The 16,840-nt window shown below is 45.1% G+C and overlaps 1 protein-coding gene across 2 annotated transcripts in view; it reads right to left on the bottom strand.

The window, feature by feature from the left end:
* Positions 1-13,447: 13,447 nt before the first annotated feature.
* Positions 13,448-16,840, bottom strand: part of PEDS1 (plasmanylethanolamine desaturase 1) — an 87,438-nt gene continuing 84,045 nt past the window's right edge. For both annotated transcript variants that reach the window (XM_063958938.1, XM_063958937.1), the window contains one exon: positions 13,448-16,253. In XM_063958938.1, the coding sequence (XP_063815008.1) occupies positions 16,132-16,253 (122 nt within the window). In that variant the 3' untranslated portion in view covers positions 13,448-16,131. The remainder of the gene's footprint in view (positions 16,254-16,840) is intronic.

The raw sequence follows: 16,840 nt of genomic DNA, 5'->3' as shown, positions 1-16,840 counted from the left end.
GCAGTCCCAGGAACAGCAAGGCTCTGTCTGTAATCGCTGCTGACTGGGAGTGAGGGAGAGGGAGGCAGCTCCAGGGCGGGAATATTGCTGAAATGGCGCCCTGGGGCTGGGGGGAGGGGCCTCAGGTCCGACCTGCTCCCTCTGCTGGCATCTCCTTGCTTGCGGGCAGTGTAAAAACAGAATGTTATAATAAAATATCCCCCTGACCTGTGCCCTGATTCGACCCTGGTGGCTAGTGGAGCGGCTGCCCAGTATTCAGTGTCCACACCAGCGCGCGCGCGCAAACCCGCTTCCTACGGCCGTGCTGGATCGCGGTAAAGTGCGGCACAGGAGCCCCTTACCCCCCTTGTCTGCGGCCCAGCGATCCGGGAGACGGCGGAGTATGTGTGACTCACTTTTAGAGGAAACCGGCGCCTCCGCTGCAGTGACCCAACAACCAGGGCGCGGGAATATACATCGCCGCTGGGGGTGATGGGAGCTGCACGCAGGGAAGTCTGAGACTTTGCCTGCAGCAGTCCAGTAGTCTTCTTGTACAAGAATCTTCTTCTTTTCTGTTAAAATGAAGCTCTGAATAGGCTGCCTAAGGCAGCCTCCTGTTAAGTGCCTGCATACTGCATGGCACCAACTTACAACTGAGCTCCCTGTGCATGGAGGCGGGGTTATAGAGGAGGCGGCGCTGTGCACCTTGGGAACAATCAAAAGCTTTGAGCCTGTTGGTGCCTCGGATCAAGATCCTACTCTACACCCCGATGTTAATCCTTATGGAGCCCAGTGTACCCCGCAGAAAAAAAAGCTCTTTTCAGTGCTGCCTAGCGCAGCCCCACCTGTTAAGTGACCTGACTGCAGGCACCAACTTACAAACTGAGCTCCAGTGCCTGGAGGCAGGGTTATAGAGGTGGCGGTGCAGTGCATCCTGGGAACAGTCAAACCTTTAGCCTGTTGGTGCCTCAGATCAAGATCCAACTCTACACCCCGATGTTATTCCCTGTGGAATACCAGTGTACCCCACTGAAGAAATAGTTCTTAATGATATTCGCTGTATGATTGGGGTCATTGTCTTGTTGCAGAATAAATTTGGAGTCAATCCGATGCCTCCCTGATGGTACTGCATGATCAGAATCAGAATCACTTTATTGCCAAGTATATCAGTGCACAATACACAAGGAATTTGTTTCCAATAGCCACCGCTCTCAGACAGTATACATACATAACAAGACCAAAACACACATGGGGAATAGCAGCATGATAGGTACGTAGATACATGTGCCAGGTTGAATTGCAAATGGAATGAGCTAGGTGCCCATAGAATTTATTAGGGCAGTTGCTTGGGGAAAAAAACTGTTCCTGTGTCTGGCGGTTCTCACCAGTTGCGAGCCGTACCGCCTCCCTGACGGCAGCCTTCTGAACATGCCGTGAGCGGGGTGGGAGTGATCACCAATGATCCTTTCCGCCCGCTTAGTAACCCTTGCCCGATATATTCAATCGCCAGATTTGTCCCTATGATTTTTTCCGCTGCCCCCTACTATTCGCTGTAGTCTGTTCCTGTCATGAGTTGGATAAGTACCTGCCTTTTCTACAACTTGACTGGGCCCCAGTGCACAAAGCAAGAACTATAAAGACATGGGGGGTCATTCCGAATTGATCGCTCGTTGCCGATTTTCGCTATGCTGCGATTTGTTGCTAACTGCGCATGGTTCACAGAGCGCATGCGCTAAGTTATTTAACACAAAACTTAGTAGATTTGCTGGTGTTCGAACAACAATTTTCAGTCACACTGCTGATCGGTGAATGATTGACAGGAAATGGGTGTTTCTGGGTGGTACCTGAGCGTTTTCCAGGAGTGTGCTAAAAAAACGCGGGAGTGTCTGGAGAAACGGGGGAGTGGCTGGCCGAACGCAGGGCATGTTTATGACGTCAAACCAGGAACTAAACGGACTGAGCTGATCGCAATCTGTGAGTAGGTCTGGAGCTACTCAGAAACTGCAAAGAATTATTTAGTATCAATTCTGCTAAGCTAAGATACACTCCCAGAGGGCGGCGGCCTAGCGTGTGCAATGCTGCTAAAAGCCGCTAACCAGCGAACAACTTGGACTGAGGGCCATGGTTTGATGAGTTCAGTGTGAAAGAATTTGACTGGCCCGCAGAAAACCCTGACCACAACCCCATCGAGCACCTTTGGGATGGACTGGAATGGAATTTGCGTGCCAGGCCTACTTGTCCAACATCCGTGCCTGACTTTATAAATTCTTTATAGAATGACTAGGTACAAGTTCCCACAGAAACACTCCAAAAAAGAGAGTGGGCTGTGAAGGGGGACCAACTCCATATAGTTTTTGAAGACCATGTATTTACAGTCATACTTGTTTCCATATAGTGTACCTATATATACACACACACACTGTATATAAAAGCATACACATACATTTACCCATCAGCACCTGCCTAATATTGTGTAGACAGGTCCTCTTTGTACTGCCAAAACCACTCTAACACATCAAGGCACGGTCTCCATAACACCTCTGAACATGCCCTATGGCAGGGCTGGCCAAACCGGTCCTCGAGATCTACCAACAGTTCACATTTTCCAGACCACCTAGCTGGTGCACAGGTGTCGTCATTACTAATTAAGATGTGCTGCATTCATTCCTAACTGACAATTCTACAGATCTCCAGGAGGCCTGGAAAACATGACCTGTTGGTAGATCTCGAGGACCGGTTTGGCCAGCCCTGCCCTATGGTATCTGGTACCAAGACGTTAACAGCAGATCCTTTAAGGCTTGTAAATTACAAAGTGTGACCTCCATGGCTCAGACTTGTTTTTCTAGCACATCGCACAGGTGCCGAATCTGATTGAGATCTGGGGATTTAGAATCCAACATCACCTAGAATTCTTTGACACTTTCCTCAAACCATTTCTAAACAATTTTTGCAGTGTGGCAGGGTGCATTATTCGGCTGCCAGAGGCCACTGTCATAAGGGAATACCGTTGCAATGAAGAGGTATACTTGGTCTGCAACAATGTTTAGGTAGGTGGTACATTTCTCAGCAGAACATTGCCTAGAGCAGACATGTCCAAACTGCGGCCCTCCAGCTGTTGTGAAACTACATATCCCAGCATGCCCTGACACAGTTTTGCTGTCAGAGAAGGTTAAAGCTGTGTCAGGGCATACTGGGATGTGTTTTCTCAACAGCTGGAGGGCCGCAGTTCGGACATGCCTGGCCTAGAGCATCACACTGCCTTTGCCACTTGCCTTCTTCCCATAGTGCATCCAATTAACGTCTTTTCCCCAAGTAAATGGCGCATATGCATCCAACATCCACATAATGAAAAATGTGATTCATTAGACATCGCACATGCTTGTATGCACTTTCGACAGGGGTCAGCATGGGCACTCAGACTTGTCTTCGAATATGCAGCAAGCTGGGCTGCACTGTGTGTTCTGACACCTTTCTATCATGAACATTGGTGGTCATTCCGAGTTGTTCGCTCGCAAGCTGCTTTTAGCAGCTTTGCACACGCTAAGCCGCCGCCTACTGGGAATGAATCTTAGCTTATCAAAATTGCGAACGAAAGATTAGCAGAATTGCGAATAGACACTACTTAGCAGTTTCTGAGTAGCTCCACACTTACTCGGCATCAGCGATCAGTTCAGTCAGTTTCGTTCCTGGTTTGACGTCACAAACACACCCAGCGTTCACCCAGGCACTCCCCCGTTACTCCAGCCACTCCCACATTTTTCCCAGAAACGGCAGCGTTTTTTCGCACACACCCATAAAACGGCCAGTTTCCGCCCAGAAACACCCACTTCCTGTCAATCACATTACGATCACCAGAACGAAGAAAAAACCTTGTAATGCCGTGAGTAAAATACCTAACTGCATAGCAAATTTACTTGGCGCAGTCGCACTGCGGACATTGCACATTAGCGACTAATCGCTCCGTTGCGAGAAAAAAATAAGATTTTACTCACCGGTAAATCTATTTCTCGTAGTCCGTAGTGGATGCTGGGTACTCCGTAAGGACCATGGGGAATAGACGGGCTCCGCAGGAGACTGGGCACTCTTAAAAGATAGATTAGGTACTACATCTGGTGTGCACTGGCTCTTCCCTCTATGCCCCTCCTCCAGACCTCAGTTAAGGAAACTGTGCCCGGAAGAGCTGACATAACTAGGAAAGGATTTGGAATCCAGGGTAAGACTCATACCAGCCACACTGTACAACTTGTGATAACTATACCCAGTTAACAGTATGAACAACAACTGAGCCTCATTTAACAGATGGCTCATAACAATAACCCTTTAGTTAAGCAATAACTATATACATGTATTGCAGAAAGTCCGCACTTGGGACGGGCTCCCAGCATCCACTACGGACTACGAGAAATAGATTTACCGGTGAGTAAATTCTTATTTTCTCTGACGTCCTAGTGGATGCTGGGAACTCTGTAAGGACCATGGGGATTATACCAAAGCTCCCAAACGGGCGGGAGAGTGCGGATGACTCTGCATCACCGAATGAGCAAACTCAAGGTCCTCCTCAGCCAGGGTATCAAACTTGTAGAATTTTGCAAAAGTGTTTGATCCCCGACCAAGTAGCAGCTCGGCAAAGTTGTAAAGCCGAGACCCCTCGTGAAATAGGCTTTTACTGATTTAGGATGCAGCAGTCCAGCCGCAGAATGAGCCTGCTGAATCGTGCTACAGATCCAGCGAGCAATAGTCTGTTTAGAAGCAGGAGCACCCAGCTTGTTGGGTGCATGCAGGATAAACAGCGAGTCGGTTTTCCGGACTCTAGCCGTCCTGGAAACATATATTTTCAGGGCCCGGACTACGTCCAGCAACTTGGAATCCTCCAAGTCCCGAGTAGCCACAGGCACCACAATAGGTTGGTTCAAATGAAACGCTTATACCACCTTTGGGAGAAATTGGGGACGAGTCCTCAATTCTGCCCTGTCCATATGGAAAATCAGATATGGGCTTTTACAGGACAAAGCCGCCAATTCTGACACACGCCTAGCTAAGGCCAACAGCATGACTACCTTCCACGTGAGATACTTCAACTCCACGGTCTGAAGTGGCTCAAACCAATGTGATTTTAGGAAATCCAACACAACGTTGAGATCCCAAGGTGCCACTGGAGGCACAAAAGGGGGCTGAATATGCAGCACTCCCTTAACAAACGTCTGAACTTCAGGCAGTGAAGCCAGTTCTTTTTGAAAGAAAATAGACAGGGCCGAAATCTGGACTTTAATGGATCCCAATTTTAGGTCCATAGTCACTCCTGACTGTAGGAAGTGCAGAAATCGACCCAGCTGAAATTCCTCTGTGGGGGCCTTCATGGCCTCACACCAAACAACATATTTTCGCCATATGCGTTGATAATGTTTTGCTGTCACATCCTTCCTAGCCTTTATCAGCGTAGAAATGACTTCAACCGGAATGCCCTTTTCCATTAGGATCCGGCGTTCAACCGCCATGCCGTCAAACGCAGCCGCGGTAAGTCTTGGAACAGACAGGGCCCCTGCTGTAGCAGGTACTGTCGGAGCGGCAGAGGCCAAGGGTCCTCTGAGATCATTTCTTGTAGTTCCGGGTACCAAGTTCTTCTTGGCCAATGATGAGTATAGTTCTTACTCCTCTCTTTCTTATTATCCTCAGCACCTTTGGTATGAGAGGAAGAGGAGGGAACACATAAACCGACTGGTACACCCACGGTGTCACTAGAGCGTCCACAGCTATCGCCTGAGGGTCCCTTGACCTGGCGCAACATCTTTTTAGCTTTTTGTTGAGGCGGGACGCCATCATGTCCACCTGTGGCCTTTCCCAACGATTTACAATCAGCTGGAAGACTTCTGGATGAAGTCCTCACTCTCCCGGGTGGAGGTCGTGCCTGCTGAGGAAGTCTGCTTCCCAGTTGTCCACTCCCGGAATGAACACTGCTGACAGTGCTAGCACGTGATTCTCAGCCCATCAGAGAATCCTTGTGGCTTCTGCCATCGCCATCCTGCTTCTTGTGCCGCCCTGTCGGTTTACATGGGCGACAGCCGTGATGTTGTCTGACTGAATCAGCACTGGCTGGTTTTGAAGCAGGGGTTCTGCTTGACTTAGGGCATTGTAAATGGCCCTCAGTTCCAGAATATTTATGTGTAGGGAAGTCTCCTGACTCGACCATTGTCCTTGGAAGTTTCTTCCCTGAGTGACTGCCCCCCAACCTCGGAGGCTTGCATCCGTGGTCACCAGGACCCAGTCCTGAATGCCGAATCTGCGGCCCTCGAGAAGATGAGCACTCTGCAGCCACCACAGCAGAGACACCCTGGCCCTCGGGGACAGGGTGATCAGCCGATGCATCTGAAGATGCGATCCGGACCACTTGTCTAACAGATCCCACTGAAAGATCCTTGCATGGAACCTGCCGAAGGGAATTGCTTCGTAAGAAGCTACCATCTTTCCCAGGACTCGCGTGCAGTGATGCACCGACACCTGTTTTGGTTTCAGGAGGTCTCTGACCAGAGAGGACAACTCCTTGGCCTTCTCCTCCGGGAGAAACACCTTCTTCTGTTCTGTGTCCAGATTCATGCCCAAGAACAGCAGACGCGTCGTAGGAACCAGCTGCGACTTTGGGATATTCAGAATCCAGCCGTGCTGTTGTAGCACTTCCTGAGATAGTGCTACTCCGACCAACAACTGCTTCTTGGACCTTGCCTTTATAAGGAGATCGTCCAAGTATGGGATAATTATAACTCCCTTCTTTCGAAGGAGTATCATCATTTCGGCCATTACTTTGGTAAATACCCTCGGTGCCGTGGACAGACCAAACGGCAACGTCTGGAATTGGTAATGGCAGTCCTGTACCACAAACCTGAGGTACTCCTGGTGAGGTGGGTAAATGGGGACATGTAGGTAAGCATCCTTTATGTCCAGTGACACCATAAAGTCCCCCTCTTCCAGGCTTGCAATAACCGCCCTGAGCGATTCCATTTTGAACTTGAACTTCCTTATATAAGTGTTCAAGGATTTCAAATTTAGAATGGGTCTTACCGAACCGTCTGGTTTCGGTACCACAAACATTGTGGAATAGTAACCCCGTCCCTGCTGAAGGAGGGGAACTTTGATTATCACCTGCTGAAGGTAAAGCTTGTGAATTGCAGCCAGTACTACCTCCCTTTCCATGGGAGTAGCTGGCAAGGCTGATTTGAGGTAATGGCGAGGGGGAGACGTCTCGAACTCCAGCTTGTATCCCTGAGATACCACTTGTAGCACCCAGGGATCCACCTGTGAGCGAACCCACTGGTTGCTGAAGTTCCGGAGACGGGCCCCCACCGCACCTGGCTCCACCTGTGGAGCCCCAGTGTCATGCGGTGGACTTAGTGGAAGCAGGGGAGGATTTTTGTTCCTGGGAACTGGCTGTCTGGTGCAGCTTTTTCCCTCTACCCCTGCCTCTGGGCAGAAAGGACGCGCCTCTGACCTGCTTGCCTTTCTGAGGCCGAAAGGACTGTACTTGATAATACGGTGCTTTCTTAGGCTGTGAGGGAACCTGAGGTAAAAAAGTCGACTTCCCAGCTGTTGCTGCGGATACGAGGTCCGAGAGACCGTCCCCAAACAATTCCTCACCCTTATAAGGCAAAACTTCCATGTGCCTTTTAGAATCTGCATCACCTGTCCACTGCCGAGTCCATAATACTCTCCTGGCAGAAATGGACATTGCATTAATTCTAGATGCCAGTCGGCAAATGTCCCTCTGTGCATCCCTCATATATAAGACTACGTCTTTAATATGCTCTATGGTTAGCAAAATAGTATCCCTGTCAAGGGAATCAATGTTATCCGACAGGGAATCAGACCAAGCTGCTGCAGCACTACACATCCATGCTGAAGCAATAGCAGGTCTCAGTATAGTACCTGAGTGTGTATACACAGACTTCAGGATAGCCTCCTGCTTTCTATCTGCAGGCTCCTTTAAAGGCGGCCGTATCCTGAGACGGCAGTGCCACCTTTTTTGATAAGCGTGTGAGCGCCTTGTCCACCCTAGGGGATGTTTCCCAACGCAACCTGTCCGTTGGCGGGAAAGGGTACGCCATTAGTAACCGCTTAGAAATCACTAATTTCTTATCTGGGGAACACCACGCTTCTTCACACAATTCATTTAACTCATCAGATGGGGGAAAAGTCACTGGCTGCTTTTTCTCCCCAAACATAATACCCTTTTTAGTGGTAACCGGGTAAATATCAGAAATGTGCAACACATTTTTCATTGCCGTAATCATGCATCGGATGGCCCTTGTGGATTGTACATTTGTCTCATCCTCGTCGACACTGGAGTCAGACTCCGTGTCGACATCTGTGTCTGCCATCTGAGGTAGCGGGCGTTTTTGAGCCCCTGATGGCCTCTGAGATGCCTGGGCAGGCACGGGCTGAGATGCCGGCTGTCCCAAAGCTGCGTCATCGAACCTTTTATGCAAGGAGTTGACACTGTCGGTTAATACCTTCCACATATCCATCCACTCTGGTGTCGGCCCCGCAGGGGGCGACATCACACTTATCGGCACCTGCTTCGCCTCCACGTAAGCGTCCTCCTCAAACATGTCGACACAGCCGTACCGACACACCGCGCACACACACACAGGGAATGCTCTGACTGAGGACAGGACCCCACAAAGTCCTTTGGGGAGACAGAGAGGGAGTATGCCAGCACACACCAGAGCGCTATTTATAACAGAGGGATTTACACTAATACAAAGTGAAATTTCCCCCAATAGCTGCTTATATTACCTTTTTGCGCCTAAATTTATGTGCCCCCCCCCCCCCTCTCTTTTTTACCCTTCTCGTAGTGAATACTGCAGGGGAAAGCCTGGGGAGCGTCCTTCCTGCGGAGCTGTGAAGAGAAAATGGCGCTGGCTGTGCTGAGGAAGATAGCCCCGACCCTTCAGCGGCGGGCTTCTCCCGCTTTTTTAATAATATTTATGGCGGGGGATTAGGCACATATACAGTTAATATCTGTATTATGTGCATTTTGCCAACTAAGGTATACAAATTGCAGCCCAGGGTGGCCCCCCCCCCCCAGCGCCCTGCACCCACCAGTGACCGGAGCGTGTGGTGTGCTGTGGGAGCAATGGCGCACAGCTGCAGTGCTGTGCGCTACCTTATTGAAGACCGGAGTCTTCAGCCGCCGATTTTCTCCTGGAATCTTCCGTCTTCTGGCTCTGCAAGGGGGACGGCGGCGCGGCTCCGGACGATCGAGGTCGGGCCCTGTGTTCGATCCCTCTGGAGCTAATGGTGTCCAGTAGCCTTAGAAGCACAAGCTAGCTGCAAGCAGGTAGGTTTGCTTCTCTCCCCTCAGTCCCTCGTAGCAGTGAGTCTGTTGCCAGCAGATCTCACTGAAAATAAAAAACCTAACAAATACTTTCTTTTTTAGTGAGCTCAGGAGAGCCCACTAAGTGCATCCAGCTCTGGCCGGGCACAGATTCTAACTGAGGTCTGGAGGAGAGGCATAGAGGGAGGAGCCAGTGCACACCAGATGTAGTACCTAATCTTTCTTTTAAGAGTGCCCAGTCTCCTGCGGAGCCCGTCTATTCCCCATGGTCCTTACAGAGTACCCAGCATCCACTAGGACGTCAGAGAAAAATAACGAGCGTACAACTCGGAATGACCCCCCATTAACTTTAGCAGCAATTTTTGCTACAATACAATCTTCTGTGAGCTAGCCTTCACTCAATGAGCCTTGGGTGCCTATGATTCTATCACTGGTTCACCGGTTGTCCTTCTTTGGGCCACTTTTGGTAGGTACTAATCACTACATACTAAGAACACAACACAGGACCTGCCATGTTGGAGATACTCTGACCCAGTCACCGAGTCATCACAATTTGGCCTTTGTCAAAGTCTCTCAGATATTTACGTGTGGTAATTTTTCCTGAGGTCACTTGCTGCCTAATATATCCCACACCTTGAGAGATGCCATTGTAAATAGACAATCATTGTCAACTGTTTTAATGTTATGGGTGATTGGTATGGCAGAAGCTTTACTCTCGTCCCCAAGCTGTGATACTGCAGTCTTTCCCAGCATAACCACTGCTGACAGCAGGTTTTCAACCTATAATCTGTTAAGATTGAATAACAAATAAAACATGATTCATAGAGAAATGCGTAGTGTAACTGTTATACTGTGCACAATTTCCTGGTCTTAATAAACAAGTGGATTTTTAAGCTCTGTCTGAGCTATTTTAGTGTATAATAAAATATAGACACTTGCTAATTTTGGTCTGGACTTTATGAAGAGTACTTGCACTCGTGAAATCCATGCTTCTTGTGCCGGCTCTGAAAAGTTACTGTGCAAGCCCAAGCAGAAACCAGGCTAATTTGATCAAGAGAGATGTTCCACACTGGTTACCTGGTAACTATATTTCCTTTTCACTATTTACCAGCTTAAAGTTTTGATTTTAGCAGGATTACCTTCATGCATATGTAGGCTTATTGAAAGTGTTCTCATCCCTACATCTGAACATGGGGGGTAATTCAGATCTGATTGCAGCAGCAAATTTGTTAGCTAATGTTCAAAACCATGGGCCTAATTCTGAGTTGATCGCAGCAACAATTTTTTTAGCAGTTGGGCAAAACCATGTGCACTGCAGGGGGGGGGCAGATATAACATGTGCAGAGAGAGTTAGATTTGGGTGTGGTGTGTTCAATCTGCAATCTAATTTGCAGTGTAAAAATAAAGCAGCCAGTATTTACCCTGCACAGAAACAAAATAACCACCCAAATCTAACTCTCTCTGCACATGTAATATCTGCCTCCCCTGCAGTGCACATGGTTTTGCCCAACTGCTAAAAAAATTCCTGCAGCGATCAACTTGGAATTACCCCCCATGTGCACTGCAGGAGGGGCAGATATAACATTTGCATAGAGTTAGATTTGGGTGGGTTATTTTGTTTCTGTGCAGGGTAAATACTGGCTGCCTTATTTTCACACTGCAATTTAGATTTTAGTTTGAACACACCCCACCTAAATCTAACTCTCTCTGCACATGTTATATCTGCCCCACCTGCAGTGCACATGGGGGATAATTCTGAGTTGATCGCAGCAGGATTTTTGATAGCAGTTGGGCAAAACCATGTGCACTGCAGGGGGGGGGGGGGGGGGGGCAGATATAACATGTGCAGAGAGTTAGATTTGGGTGTGGTGTGTTCAATCTGCAATCTAAATTGCAGTGTAAAATAAAGAGCCGGTATTTACCCTGCACAGAAACAAAATAACCCACCCAAATCTAACTCTCTCTGCACGTTATATCTGCCTCCCCTGCAATGCACATGGTTTTGCCCAACTGCTAACAAAAATCCTGCTGTGATCAACTCAAAATTACCCCCATGGTTTTGTTCATCTGCTAACAAATTTGCTGCTGCAATCAGATCTGAATTAGGCCCATGGTTAGCCCCTTCTTGCTTTACCACTGTTGTTTCTTTAGCAAAGGTTTTCCTAAGAATGAACATTAGAGGACTGGTTTAAGCTAAATGATACACTGATACTTTATTTGAAAAGGAGTATTATATACTATATAGTTGGTTAATATTTGCTTATATGGTGGCGATCTCTTCACAATCTACTGAAGCCAATGTAAGAACCTCTCATTTAGTTATCTATTGAATATAAGAGGTCTGTAATTTTTTTTGTTTAACACCAGTCATCTTGTCAAGACTAATTTTGAACATTGTTAAATCTTGCAAACACATTAGAATTACCTGTAGTGTGCTCATTTTTTTATTTTTTTTTATTTTTTGTAAAATAATATGCTTTATGTTTAAGCACATGTGCTACCTTTCTGCTTTTTCTTTGTTGGGCTACCTTTTTTATTGCCGAGTTCTCTTACGATTATAAGATAGTAGTGGGTATTTGGATGATAGATCGACAGCAATAAGGGCGACATGGTCAAAAGGGCGACATGGCAAAGGTCAATACAAGTTGTATTATTATCATCATTTTTCATACTTTACCATCCACGTGGACTACGATTGCAAATAGTACCCTGCCCGAAGCATAGCGAGCCATGCAAGGGGATGCAGTGCACTAATTGGGGTTCCCGGTCATTTTACGGAGTAAACGACACAAAAAAAAAATCCAACAAAACATCAACCTTTTCTTGTGCATGTCGATCTAGACACGGTCAACCTAATGATCCACACCCATAGCATTTTTCTTTACTTTAACACTGTGATAACCTTACCTTCAAAGTGCTTGGACTAATATTACAGGAACCCCTATATTATATATTTCAGTAATGTTACTCCAAAATAATTAGGTAAACTAAAAAGAAATTAAGAAAGGTGCTACACTCAAGTGCACATTAAACCATTAATGGATTAATATATAAAAACCATATGTATTTGTCATATTTCTCACCCTCCTACTTTAATGTGCAATACTCTGGGGGGTATTCAATGAGCGGCCAAATCCTACAGGAAACGGGCTAAAACCTATCGGCTTTTAGCTGCAAATCCGACAAAACACGTGGATCCACGGCGAATCCGCCGATACACGTGTTTTCCGACAAGTCAGAATTCCCGACTTGTTGGAAAAGCAGAGGGAGGATTGAATAGGTCTGAACACCTCAGAAACTGCCATCTTTCCAACAAGATGGCAGTTTCCGACAAGAATTGAATACCCCTTTGTGATAAAGGGAACACATTCAAATAGGGATGCAGTTGATATGCCGGCTGTTGGGAGACAGACGCCGGAATCCTGACCGCTGACAATGCCGCCAGCCGGAATGCCGGCTAACAGGGGCTATTCCACGACACACAAAAAATACAAAGTCACTTCTAATGTTATACAGTTAACTAAGAAATACTAATTGAAAGTTTTAAAGCGATTTTGAGCAATGATTACAGGTCTACTCTAAATGGATTTTAGTTGCAGTCTAGAATGAAGACATTGGGTAATATCCCGGGACATCTTCAATACAGTACATTCAGTGTTGGTGCCAGTTAGAATGAGCGACTAATGTTCATAAATTCTATTACACAGAGGATTAACCATTCAGAAACAGAAGAATAATTTCTATAGAAATAAATACAAGTCACAAAGTTTTCCACAATCTCTGTTAGTAAGGTCTCTTTTTTTTTTTTTTTTTGTTATAAATATATTTACATTTAGAACATAAAATTAAAATAGTTCCTCATTAGGCAGAAAAGTTAATGTTTTAAGGCTTTATATAAAGAAAAGAAAAAAAAAAAGCACCTTAAAATTACCATCAATCCCTACCATAATCTTTCACAAAGAGGCTTGATACAGAATACCTTGTATACATTGTGTGTTGCTAGACATACGGTCACAAAGTAACATGAGAAATGGTAACCATGCAGCGATGCATACAGGCTACAACCAGGCACGGACAGTCCCAATGTTTTATGTAAAGAGGAGAAATGCAGGGAGGTAGTGGTCACCGAATGGCTAGCAGCAGTAATATAGCATCTGGACATGTTGTCTTCTCTTCCACATACAACTACTCTCCTTGTATTTATCTTCTTACCAGTCTATAGGAAAGTACAGCAGTGTGTGCTCATCACTACAGACGTCATGTACAGTACACACATAGGAATAGCACACTCCTGTGAGGACAGAAATCTTGGGATCACCTGTAATGGGGAAAGCAATGGACTACTAAACTAAAAATTTTACAACTTTATATTAAATCCTTCCCAAAAAGTCAGATTTGTGAACTAATTTTATCATGGCTTACAAGACAGCTGTATTTCTATTACCTAGTATCGTCAGCTTGTATACATTAACTACATTTTATATATATTAATATAGAAGGGTGAAACATCGTACAGGCCTAAATACGAAATCTAAATCATCCATTCGTTCATTATAAAACATTATTATTTTTTTTGCTAACAGCTTAGGTACTTTTATTAAGCAAAGTGTTGTTAAACGATACTAGTAGCCACCATTTCAGTTAATAAGTCACACATTAGATCAGTGTGAGTCATAAGGAATTGATAACATTTACATAATTCATGGTTTTTTACCACCTGTCTAAACCTAAACTGGAAATACTGGTTTTGTGAATTAATAGAAAGCAGAAGAAATGTATTTAATGATTCAGAAGTCACAAAGGTAATAGCGATCAGATGCAAAATGCAATATATAGCCTTATTACTTAAATGTTTTGCATTGGCATCTGGTAGTTTCATTAAAGACAGACCAGGAAATCAGGAGCTTGTGTGGATAGCTGTAGAAATTATAGAGATTTCTGCTTTCTGGTTCTTAGACTCAGCCAGCACTGGTTGTAGTGCAGGAACTGAAACAGAAAGATTGGCACATTTAACCATTTAAAGCAGCAATCCCATGAACATATTTGATTTCTATTATCTAATATAAATCACTGTGGCATGCTCCAAGTGACATCTTAGTACATTGCGTTTTTTCTCTTTGTTTGTTTCTTCAGATTGCTATTAATGATTGACAGTTTTTCAGTTTTTGCACACTGTTGATAATACCATGGCCACCAGTCACATGGCACAAGATGTAGAGAGCAGAGGTGCTTTGAAACACCCCTCTAAGCTGTTTTCAATTATATCCTAATATTCTGAGTGTGTACGTGAGCATATACTATTTCCATTAAGCGTGACTTAAAAAAAAAAAAAGATAAATAATTTGTAGGAGGGTAAGAAAAGTAGCAGATTCATGCTTAAAGCTATTTAAAGAAATGTTTACCCTTCTATGTGGGATTGCTGCTTTAACTTCCATAAGCACACTGTGGGTGCTTACTAAAGGAATGAGCTTGGTGTGCCTAGATCAGACATCTAAAATTGTACACCTGTGTAAAATGGATGCTTTCTGCTTTGTATGAATTTATGCCAATGAATATAGCACAACAGTAATGCAGCATATATGTAAAAATACATTAACCCCTGAAAGGGTCTTTATCGGAGGTGTTCAGTGCCATAGATAATGATAATAAGAGTGTGCGATATTTTGACATAAATAATAATAGTCCTAAAGGTAACAAATAAAACCTATAACTGAAGTACCACGTGCTTTGGTGAGACGGCACACAAACATGTCAAGGTATCAGTCTCATTATGCCATTGTCTGTGTGTTGCATATCAGAGCTTCCTATGAAGAAACAGGTGCCGGATGGCCTGGTGCTCAACAACTGATGGGATTGTGGTAGAATTGCTGGTCAGTCTGTGTTATATACAAATAAGCCCAGATGCCAACTTCACATTCATTACAACAGCTATCACCTTCCTACATTACTTACCTCATACACCGGCTACGTCAGGCTAGTGCATTAAGGACCTAATTACACTTTCATTTAAAGGACTGATGCTACTTATCGACTGCAAGTTTTATTGATTTGTTGCCTAGTCTAAAAATATATATATTTATCACTGAGGGAATCTCTTATATTCCCTCACTATGATCATTCAGGAGGTATTTAAAAATATAGTTATCTTTCAGTGACTCAGGAGTTACATGTCAGCCAGTGCTCTGATAATCAACTCCAGTTCCATTCATCTTTCCTTACACATCAGTTTCTATGTCAGAACACAGCGCTGGGTGACTGAAGTGCCATATGCCCACAATCTGGCTGCCTATATTGTTCTCAGTAACATGCACCTATAGCCCTTCTCACGTAGCTCATGACGTAACTGAGAAATACTAAACAAAAAGGAGAAAAATGAAAAAAACTATTCTTCATATTTGCATTAGGCTTTTCCATGGGCAGCAGATTCATGTTGATACAACAAATGTCATTAACTTCACTGATGCGTTTCCATAGTGCAAGATAAGAGTACAATCTTCCTCTTTTCTGGCTCACATGAAGGTCATGTGAGGCTCAGCAAGGTGAAAGGTCTTACAAAAAAACTTACAAAAAAACCCAAAACAAAAACAAATCCTGTCAGCTGCTGTATGAAGAGGACAAAGTTGCATACCGTGCCCTGTGTCTCTCATAGCGTGGAGTGTGAATGTCCATGGATTAGAGTTTTACGGTGTTAGCACAGAATACTTGTGCTTGTTAGTCAGTTACTTCCATTAGAGTCTTTAACATATTTGGCTAATGGCTTTAGTTTTCACTTTTTATTTGTAAAAAGGTTGGCAATTGTTTCAGGAATGACGTGAGCTGACCGGATATTATTTCACTTTCTGAGCCCACTTTAAGTCGTCCGATCGAGGCTTTTCGCCAGTTACACCCTGGATGATGTCTTCTAGGCGTTTCCAAAATCCTAGCTTCTCTAACGGGTAATTCAACCAACCTTAAAAGACATAAACAACATCAGCAGGATACATAGCACCGATCTCGTACCAGTATCTGATTAAACAATATTAAGGTGACTGCGTAATCCTATGTGGTTAATGGACATCCACATTTCAGAGACAAACACTCTCATCATGTGCTTTTCATGGTTTTAGCATCAGATGGGAGTTAGGGTTAGGCTGCGGGAAAGAGGTGGTAATGGTGGTGGGTTAGGGTTAGGCTGCGCAAAGGGAGGGTTAGGGGAGCACTGGGGAAAGGAGAGTATACTTATCTTGCCCCTGCCGGGATTCTCACCATTGGTTGCCGCAGTCAGTATTCTGACCGCCGCCATATCAGACCCAACCCCATCACTTATTCAACTGATTTACAGTATGTGTGCTGGCCTCCTTGTTGTTTTAATCAGGACAATGTCTAGTTTAAAAATTGTTTAGTAAATTTAACTTTAAACTTAGTATTTTAATGCAATAGCCGACGGCATGATAATATTTATGGTCATTACCTTTCCAGCTGCCTTGTGGTGGAAAAAGATGCAGATCTTCAACTTTAAACATTGTTGTCCATTTATGAGCGGGATAATGCCGACCC

This window comes from Pseudophryne corroboree, chromosome 3 (assembly GCF_028390025.1).
Source record: "Pseudophryne corroboree isolate aPseCor3 chromosome 3, aPseCor3.hap2, whole genome shotgun sequence".
In the NCBI taxonomy this organism is placed as follows: domain Eukaryota; kingdom Metazoa; phylum Chordata; class Amphibia; order Anura; family Myobatrachidae; genus Pseudophryne; species Pseudophryne corroboree.
This window is presented reverse-complemented; position numbering and strand designations above follow the sequence as displayed.